At 38.3% G+C, this 9,668-nt stretch overlaps 1 protein-coding gene across 3 annotated transcripts in view; it reads right to left on the bottom strand.

Annotated features, from left to right (window-relative positions):
* LOC103943250 (sphingoid long-chain bases kinase 1) overlaps window positions 1-9,138 on the bottom strand; it is a 9,247-nt gene extending 109 nt beyond the window's left edge. Inside the window, exons 1-9 of one of the 3 annotated variants that reach the window (XM_048584776.1) lie at window positions 8,717-9,138; window positions 7,809-8,306; window positions 7,330-7,698; window positions 6,958-7,051; window positions 6,801-6,838; window positions 4,506-4,652; window positions 2,536-2,635; window positions 466-1,400; window positions 1-189 (exon numbers count right to left, since the gene is read on the bottom strand). The exon at window positions 1-189 is cut by the window's left edge and continues 109 nt beyond it. In XM_048584776.1, the coding sequence (XP_048440733.1) occupies window positions 31-189; window positions 466-1,400; window positions 2,536-2,635; window positions 4,506-4,652; window positions 6,801-6,838; window positions 6,958-7,051; window positions 7,330-7,698; window positions 7,809-8,279 (2,313 nt within the window). In that variant the 5' untranslated portion in view covers window positions 8,280-8,306; window positions 8,717-9,138 and the 3' untranslated portion in view covers window positions 1-30. Of the gene's footprint in view, window positions 190-465; window positions 1,401-2,535; window positions 2,636-4,505; window positions 4,653-6,800; window positions 6,839-6,957; window positions 7,052-7,329; window positions 7,699-7,808; window positions 8,499-8,716 lie in introns of all 3 variants that reach the window. The other 2 variants (XM_009353507.3, XM_048584775.1) reach the window with 2 other exon arrangements.
* Window positions 9,139-9,668: the final 530 nt, after the last annotated feature.

The following is a 9,668-nucleotide window of genomic DNA, read 5'->3' as shown; positions in this document are numbered from 1 at the left end:
TACAGAGGTCCAAAAGAAGATACACGGTATTCAGACATGAGGGTTAACTGTAAGGGAGTGGCCAATAAGTCTGCACTGTTCTGGAAGCAAAGAAGAAATGACTTGCCCGTTGAGTGGAAAAAGCTCTCCATCAATACCACAACCATTGTGGGTGTGCTTTCCTGACACCTTAATCTTCACTGACTTCACCTACAATGAGAGATAAAATTAGAATCCCCTATACAACTTACTGTAGTTTCTTATTTATCAAGAACCAGCACAAGAAACAGGAATTAAAACTCCCATGCCCTCCCATCCCTAAACTCCAACACAGGGGAAAAGTTCTAACAGAAATTCCAATCAACAACATAACCACTAACTGTTTGCTTCAATTAGAAATGTACCAAAAATTGTGAAGTTTTGTGGTTCAATAAATGCAGTTCATCAAACTAAGTGCAAGGACATTACTAAAATAAATGCCTATACCTTGACATTTTCCACGTATGGCAGTGAAAGGTGTCTACCCATCTGCAGTAGCATGAAAAATCTCAACAGCCTTAACCGCCCACTTCCATGAACTAGGATCAAATCCAAGGTGTTATCATCATGCTCAGCTTTTGGCGCCACCACTTGGGAACTCTGAACAGTTCTGCAAGCATGATTGCAAACCAGAATACCAAGGAATTGACCCTTAGTAACAACCCATTTATCTTCATACCTAGGAACAACTTCCTTTCTTCCTGCTTCCGCATCATCTGATGGCCCTGGTAATTCGATAGGATTTTCCACATCCCAATTAGGTTCACTGTCCCACTTGGGTTCCGCATCCCAAATTGGACCTGGATCAGACAGAGTTGATGATATATCCTCTTTATCGTTTGTTCCAGCATTGCACCAAGAAGATCTGGAGGCATCATGTGTGGCTGTCAATCCAGTCCATCCTTTATCAGCTCTCGACTTAGAGCGGGTCCTTGGCCAATTTGGAGTTGTTGACAGAGGAAGCTGAGGATGAATAACTTCTGGCTCTGCAGTTACATTGCTCCTTCCCATTGAAAGTCGTTTTGATTTCGGATCTAAGCCACGTACGTACTCAGATGGTTCAATGCTAGCATGATTGCTACTGCAGGTTGTATCCAAGTCTCCACCAGACATTCGAGTAGGAGTCATGATGGAGTCAATACTTGACAAACTAGAGGCTCTTGGAATCCCATCTGTGTTTGATCTCCTCATAATGTCTGTGTATAGTTCTGACATGTCAACTACTTCCCTTTCTGAGAGTTTTCCTTCTACGTCCTCTTTTAATGCTGGAAGATACTCAACTTCATAGCTGTACTTTGGTAGGCACAAGAATTTGAGAAATCCAGCAACAAAATAACGAAGAGGACCAAAGCGCTTTTGGTATTTCTCAGAGAGCTCCAACACTGCAACCAGTTCAAGATGAATTAACATTCTAACATACAGACTTATTTAGATTATTACAAGTGGTCCAAAATTAAGAAATACTGTTCCCAGAGTTCCAACTCATCTATCAATGCACCAATTGATAAAAATGCTATCAAATAATCTAAACAACATTATTTAACAACCAGGCTGTCGGAAAATAGACAATTTTTACACACACCCAACCGTAACTACAGTAAATTCATTTATCAATAAGTAGACGAAAAACTAAATGGCTTTTTGGTGATAATTATTTAATTAGAGAAAATGTGAGATATAACTTGTTTTTTAAACAATAGTTATAAAACAAAGTGATTTATCTTCAATGAATGTCTTAACATATATATCCACCTATACATACATACATATATATATACATACATATATATATATATATAAATACGTACGTATATAGGACAATGGTCTCTTAACAGATTGTAAATGTGGAACACACATTCAGGCAAGCCAGCTTGATTTGCAAACCAGATTTACAGGAATATTTCCCTTAACTTATTTATATGTATATGCATACAGTACGATTCAGATGAGAGAAATTTTAAAATACAACTACCGCAACACAAAATAATTGTTATAAAAACTTCGCAAACATTATGCACATGATTGAAACATCTTTATATAGGACTGCACACGATTGAAACATAAGATTGAATAAATCAAAAGAGAATCAAGTGTCACAAAAAAAGGGAGGTGTTGGGATTTATGCCAAAAATAACAACTTTAAATACTTTAATATCATGCAATTTAAAGAAACGGTCATAACGATTGAAGGAGGGAGGCAGGGGAACAAAAAGAGACGGCTCGACAATTTTTACTATGGATCTGAAGCGATAATCAACATATAAGACAAATAATATATACTTAGAAAACCCCAAAACATTTGATCCAATTAAAGTAGTTTTGCTAAATCCAAACAGCGACTAATTAATCATGAGAATCAGTCAGACAAAGTATCACATTAACAGACTTTAGCCACCAAGTTTGCTAATAAAATATGCATTCGGATTCAGAATTACCATCACTTAAGATCTAGATGGAACTTAATCACATTACAAATCAAGATCCAGTTGAAATTTAATCATAGGCATTAGGAATTACCATCACTCACAAAACCATAATACGAGACTGTCATCCCAAAGTGAATAACGCCAGTCTGAACCCACTCAACAGCAAAAACATCTGTAGCTGTAAGACCCCCCTGAAACCAAGAAAACAGCACATAATTTCTACTTCAATCAATACTTTTTAGTTTTCAAATGTATCAAGAACCTTACAGATGAATGTAGTTGATAGGTACTTTCGTAACTCAAAAAATGGATGACAAATAATGAGATCATAAAAGTTTATGCAATGCAGCTGATAATTAGTTAGCTGGAATCATTGTTAGGTGTTCACTAGTGTTGAGTTTGACTGTCTTCCTTTCCATGTATTTGGGGTGTCGAATAGCCATCCCGTATCCGTTTCATGCCTATTGGCAAAGGTACAGAAGGTTGAAGAGTCTATTTAATCAGCTAGTTGATGAGAAACTGATTGCAGCCAACTTAGAGAGCTTCCCCATGCACACATAAGAAAGTGAGGTAAAGACCTAGTTGGTAAGAGGTTGATTACCAAATAACTATACAAAATTTGGATAAGGTACCAAACGAAACTTTCTTTTTCATTGTAGAAGTATTAGTTTTCTATTAATACGTTTATAAAACTTCTGTATATTGTCATGTTAAGGATATTTGGGCTTCAAGCCTTCAACTCTTAAGCCTAGATGCTAAACTCTAACCAGAATTCAATTCATACATTTGAAAGAGGAAAAAAAAAAAAAGGTACAACATGACTCGATCACAATTCTGTGATCGCCAAGCAGTCAACTGTGTGCTTGCCAAGCAAATCATGCCTCGGTCACAATTGTGTTTGCTAAAAAAACATGTTTGTGTGTCCAACTGGATGGTTGGGCAGTTCGAATTCTGGATATTTTATAGCTCAAACTGATTCCTTCTCCCCTGCTTTCGGTACCTAAACAAGAAAAAACTATTCTAACTATCCTATGGCAATAAAAAGGTTGTTGAACTAAAATGACCCAACTCTTAACACGCACAGACAGACATTTAAGCCCACTGTATATCAACAATAAAGACTCACTTCCTCTTTACAGAAAGATACAGAAGTGGCTTCTAGTACTGGACACTTATGAAGCAATTGAAGCTCAATCAACTACTATCTCAAGAGATAATTACGCATAACTCCATGAGCATCAGTCACCAGATGCCAATCCACCTCCTTGTGGGAAACTAGGAATCCCTAAACAATCATCTCTAGTTATCTAGCCGGCTCTAAGAATCTGGATAGCAAATCCCAACAACAACAAAGCCTTTTACCACTAAGTGGGGTCGGCTGTATGAATCCTAGTCGGTTATGTGCCACGTCTTCCATTAGATCGAAGTACTCTAAGTCTTTTCTTAGAGTCCATAGCAAATCCCAAAAACAAAAAAGCAAATTACTTTTAAGAGGCATGAGTCTCATCATCCCATCTTAGTGGGCCGTTGGCTCCACCTTCTATCTACTTCTACAATATGTTGTTGTCCTCGCCATCTTCCATATGTCAGTCATCTCTGCCTCGCTGTGGGTCAGCAACTCCGAAAGAAACAGAGGACTTCATTCAGTGGCTCTGCGATCTCCCTTTGTACAATCAGAATAAGTTTAAGCTTGAATGTGAGTTTGAACTCTATTAAATTTGCAGCTGCCAAGTCCTCCACGCCTACTATTTAGAAGGAAATCGCCTTTTAACTCTTTTTGCCCATTTTAAGATTTTGGGGATGATAGGCTGATATTTCAGAGTAAGTTTTGAGTCATGGCAACACGGAAAAGAAAGAAAAAGTGAGATACACAGATCTATGACTTAAGATGTGATTGCAATCTTGGCTTGCATGCAGGGTAGTTTTTCAGTTAATGCGAGCATCTATTTGATGTTGCTCTAAAATGGGAAGTCAGTCTCATTGATGGAAAATTCTACTCTGTAGTACAACTGAATGTAATCTAATTAATTTAATAAACATGATGAACCCTATACACATTACCTTGACAATGGCCATTGCAGCAGAAACTGGATCTCTAACTCCAAGGACAGTCCAAACTAATGAATTATCAGAACCAGCAGGTATAATCCCAATTGGTATCGAAATTCCTTCTTTTTGGTTGTCTCTACTTAGTAAACCATTTAGAACCTGTACACAAATAAAATTAATGTAAATGTATAAATAACGAAAATGCCAAAAGTATTAATGCATTGAAGTCAACCAAGCCAAAATAAAAGAAGAAAACATAAATGAGAGGGTTGATTTTTAATTTAGAACATGGCAATCTTTTTTATTTTTCAAATTTCTTAGCTGTCAAACTCCAAAAGTATAAATGAGAGGGCTGATTTTTCATTTTTGTTATTAAAAGATGTAAGATATTTATTAAAAAGAAAAAATAAACTGCAACACAGGACAAGATGTTCCCTAAAACGACAGCTGACTAGAGAACAACAAAACAGAACAGAAGAACCCATATGCAACAGCGCTCCAATAGCACGAAAGAACCAAACCTCAAATTCTGAGGAAACTGAAGCCCATAAGGACGTTCAACAAACAAAAAGTGTCCCAGAAATGATTCACAATCCTTCCCCTAGCACCAATAAAAGATCTTTTATTTCTCTATATCCAAGCAACCCCAAAGTATTGCCTCCACAGCACCAAGCCATTTTCCTCTCTCCCAAAACTCTGGCTTCTCACCTAGAATTTGCCCCCCCAACTCAATCGGGTTTCCCAAAACAAAAAGCAACTCAGTCACTCTCCTAACTCCAAGTCATTCAAGCTCCTTCAAAACCCAAAATCAGAGGGCTCAAACACAACTAACAATATAAGCATTGAAAGATCTTGATAATCTATATAAAAGAAGAAACAGAGAATAAAAATATTTTCCCCCTTCCTTCCCAACACCTCACCCTTTCCCATTCCCTAATCCAAATATTCAGAAACAAAGACTTAAAGCTCTAGTTTTTTTTTTTCTGGTCAAATTGAATCTCTAGTAATGACATTAGAATCCCAGCCATTCTCATGTGGCCCGTATTTACTCTTAATGACATCATACCAAAAAATCAGCCTCCACTGGAGATCCCCATAACTATTTCCCAAGTAAAGCTTTATTTCTCTTCACCAGGCTCTCTCCACAGCACCTGGACTTCCCCTTTCTTTCACTTTCGTCACCACCCATTTAGCCAGCTCAAACTGTCAGTCCTCATTAATTATATTTCCATACCCCTTCTTCCTATTTTCTTTTTGCACAACTCAGGTTACTCAACTCAAACTTTAAACTTTTAGCTCTCTTCCCTTCTTATTAACCTCCCAGCTTCAACTCAATCCTCTGAATGCTTCTTTTTCTCCCAAGTGGAAACAACAAAATGTCCAACTTGCTCATCAAATCTCCCAACTTCTCCAGGGCATTATGATCTTTTGCAATTATCTTCAGCCTTCAGCTTGATCCACTCCAGATCCTACCACAGCTTCTCTTCTTTTATACAAACTAGATCCCCACTGCACTCCAATCTCCCAACATCTATTCATGCTTCTAAATATCTGATTTCCCTACATATTGTTTGTCCCCTACAATTTGTTGCTGTCAACGGTCCCAACAACAGTGACTTTCACCTAAGACCTCTGTCAAATCATCCCCTTCCATGTCTGGTTTTTCAGCTTCATCCAAAGAGCCATCTTCCTCTGTCAATGCACCACACCGGAAGGAATCTTTCATCATCCTCGGTTTCAGTTACCAAATCTATATTTCAATTTCCCAATCCCTAAGCCATTTCCAAACCTATGAACTCTTATTGATTGGCCAACTCCTCGTTTGAATCTTTGGTAAAATCTTCAGATAATTCTGCCCTAGGGCCTGAATATCAATCCTCTTTCCTTGTCCATCAACTGCATTCCCTTATTGTAGCCACACGCCCTTTCGTCGTTGCTCCTTTTTCAAAATCTGGCAACTGAGCCCCCATGATAGTAAATGACAGTTTATGGAAGATATTTTCACATATATGGTGGTCCTATAATCAATGCAAGCTTTCATTTTTTTAAGGCACTGGACCATTTCAATGGTCAAAATAAGGGTTGCATTCAATTCCCAGATATATATATATATGTATATATATGTATAAACTATAAAGACACACACATGTTCGGGGGCATAGAACCTTATAAAGACACACATGTTGGAGGGAGGGAGGGAGAGAGAGAGAGAGACAGAGACAGAGACAGAGACAGAGAGACAGACAGAATAATACTAATCATGGCTATGTACCATACTTGGAAACATCGAAGTAGCAAAGGATTTACCTCATTAATAATTCCATCACCCCCAACACAAATGATTCCTGAAAATTAAAAAAAATTATAAATGGACAAAAGCTGTAAAGATGATAAAGTAAATCAGAATGCATAAGGAAAACCAAAAATAAGCAATTTCATTAGATATTGCATTATGTAGTAGTACCATCAGGACAAGTGCTAATGTCAACAGTAGAGGCAAGTTTCCTAGCATGACCTGCAGATGTTGTTTTGACTACCTCCACTTTGAAACCTGCAAGCTGTCACAGTTCACAGCTCCAATATGAATATGAATATGACCACAAGCTCTGAAAGAGAGCATCAAAACTATCAAGAATAGAGAAGCAAGCCAACTCAACCACCGAGTTCAAATATACAAAGAGGAATTACAAATATTTATTTCCTATTAGATAGCTACATCAATGGGTGACATACAGCAGTTCAGTTTAGGAGTTGTATCCATCAAATAAAAATAATGCATATCCTGAATGACAAAAGGCAGTCTAATTAACAGATAGGGAAAGGTAACAGGATATACCTTAAATATAGGTTCCACGACGTGAAAAACCTTACTTGAACGGCCACGTCCAGATCGTGGATTTAATATTACAAGTATTTTTGGCGGACTCTTACATTTGAAAATTAACTCAGGAGGAGTATCAATTGGAAGTAATTCTGAAGAAGCCTGCTTCTTAGAAGATAGCAATGGATGAGGCAAGCAATTCACATAACACTGCTGATCAGCAAACCCACCGACCCACTGAACTGCCTCTTCTATGCTAGAAGCCGAGAATCGAAAGTCCTTACGGCTTCTGCGAGGTTTCATAAGACATGAAAGGCCACAAGAACCCTTTTTCAAGGGATAAGAATGCACAGTGAAATGTCTGAGACCAACGTTGTATGAAACCTGTGCAAGAAAACAAAAAGATTACTGTTTCCTACTTCATTCCAAAGAGGAAAAGGCAGCCTTGTGATTTGTAAATGTTGTAACATGCAGCTAGAGGAGGAAGTTCTTACTGAGATGACATCATCAAGATGCAGCATGTGAGAACCCCAAATTAAAGCCTTACTGGTAAGCTTGGCATCAACAGCTTCCTGGTTGGGAATATCAGAAGAGGAGGTTGTTTGGTGTACATCAGTAGAAGAATTAGTGTTTATACTGCTGGTGTTTCTTTTGTCCAACACTAATTTTCCGGCAAAAACAACATAACCCAACAGGTCAGACTTTTCATCTCCAGCAGCAGAAGCCGGAATGTCAATCCTGTGCTCAAAGGTCTTTAGTGTGTTGGGATCATCAATAGAGGCAGGGGTTGGAGTCTTGGAAGCCTTGATCTTGTGTCGTTTCTGTTTCTCAGGGAAAACAATTGGGGAGGAGTGTTGACCCCCAGTTGCAGTAGCTATTTGGGAGCACAATCCCAGTCGCCTGAGAGACTGCTGAGGTGTCGTCACTCTCAAACTATTCTTGGAAACACTCCCACTCTTCTGCATAGTATTGCTATCTTTCTTTTCTTCTTACTTTCCTTGTAAAACCAGAACTATTATTAATCTTATGAATTGCAAAGGGGAGATCGAAAAAACAGACGAAGGATGTGTTGTTGGTAGGGATAGACGAGCGGCAGCAGCTGGAGAGGAGGTTTCAATCCCAATTCTAATAGTGAAACATTGATTACACGGTAACTGCGGCATAAAATGACTAGATCAACCAGCCTGCAGATTTATTGGTTCGAATTAGAGGTTAAAAAATGAATTCATTGAGCACAAATCGCCATTTCTACAACTGGGACCGGAATTCTCAACAAGTCGAAGATTAATTACATTCCTATTAAAATTACAATTACAATTACAATTACAACGTATAGGATATAAAAAATAATCGACACTCACTCCGCTGAAATTGAGGAAAAGGAAGAAGGGATGCGACTTACGAGCTGAGCTGAGCCGCAGGTCCGTCTTGTTGCTCAGCCGAGGTGTAGATGGCGATCCTTCGGAATACCAAGTCGCGCACTCAATCAGACCTGAAAGGAAAAACAGCCCGTTTTCCTCTTCTTCCGTCGGGGTCGGGGTCGGTGTCGGTGTCGGGGTCGACCTTCAATTATCAGTTTTTCCTCTTTCTCCTTTTTTTTCATTCACCGGGGAAAGGACAGGAAGTGACACGGAGCTAGCTCCCCTATTTTTTTAGGGAGTCGTTCTATTTGGACCAGTTGGTGTTTGGTGGTGCAATTTCTTTTTTTTTTTTTTGGTACTTTTTCTTTTGATATAATAATTATATTTTTTTAAAGTGTGATATCCACACACTCACCATACATAACATCTTAATTTGTCATTGTCGGATTAATTGAATTAAAAAAAATTAAATGACAGAAATTAACAAGGAATGTATTAAAAGTAAAAAATAGTGCGTGGATAGCACACCCCTTTTTTTAATAGCACTTTCTTCTTCTTCTTCTTTTGTTTTTTTTTTTTTTTTTTTTTTTTTGGACAAGTGGGATCCAAAAGGATCACCAGGAAACATTATTAAGCACACAACACAAATTTACAAACTACAGGCCCACACACAAAAACACAAACCAAAAAGGACCAAAACGGGAAGACAGAGAAACACAGGGCGAACCCCAAACAAACAAAAAACCCAACCAAACAGCTAAGGCCCACAAACAGAAAAAACAAACAAATGTCGAGAAGTCAGCTACTACCGCCTCCGCCAGAACAATGCATCTCAACTTGCAGAAATCCATGCCCACCACCAAATATCGCATCTCCGATCATATCATCCAACACCGATCTACTCCCTAAGCACAACCATAAAGTAAGGACAACCAAAAACTGAAGAAAATTAGTTGGTTATCCATCAAAGGAAGCCCATGGAACACCATGAGC

The sequence above is a fragment of a genome, unplaced genomic scaffold (genome assembly GCF_019419815.1).
Source record: "Pyrus x bretschneideri cultivar Hongxiangsu unplaced genomic scaffold, Pyrus_bretschneideri_v1 Contig22, whole genome shotgun sequence".
Taxonomy (NCBI): Eukaryota; Viridiplantae; Streptophyta; class Magnoliopsida; order Rosales; family Rosaceae; genus Pyrus; species Pyrus x bretschneideri.
The sequence above is the reverse complement of the archived record's forward strand: the minus strand, read 5'-3'. Positions and strand labels throughout refer to the sequence as shown.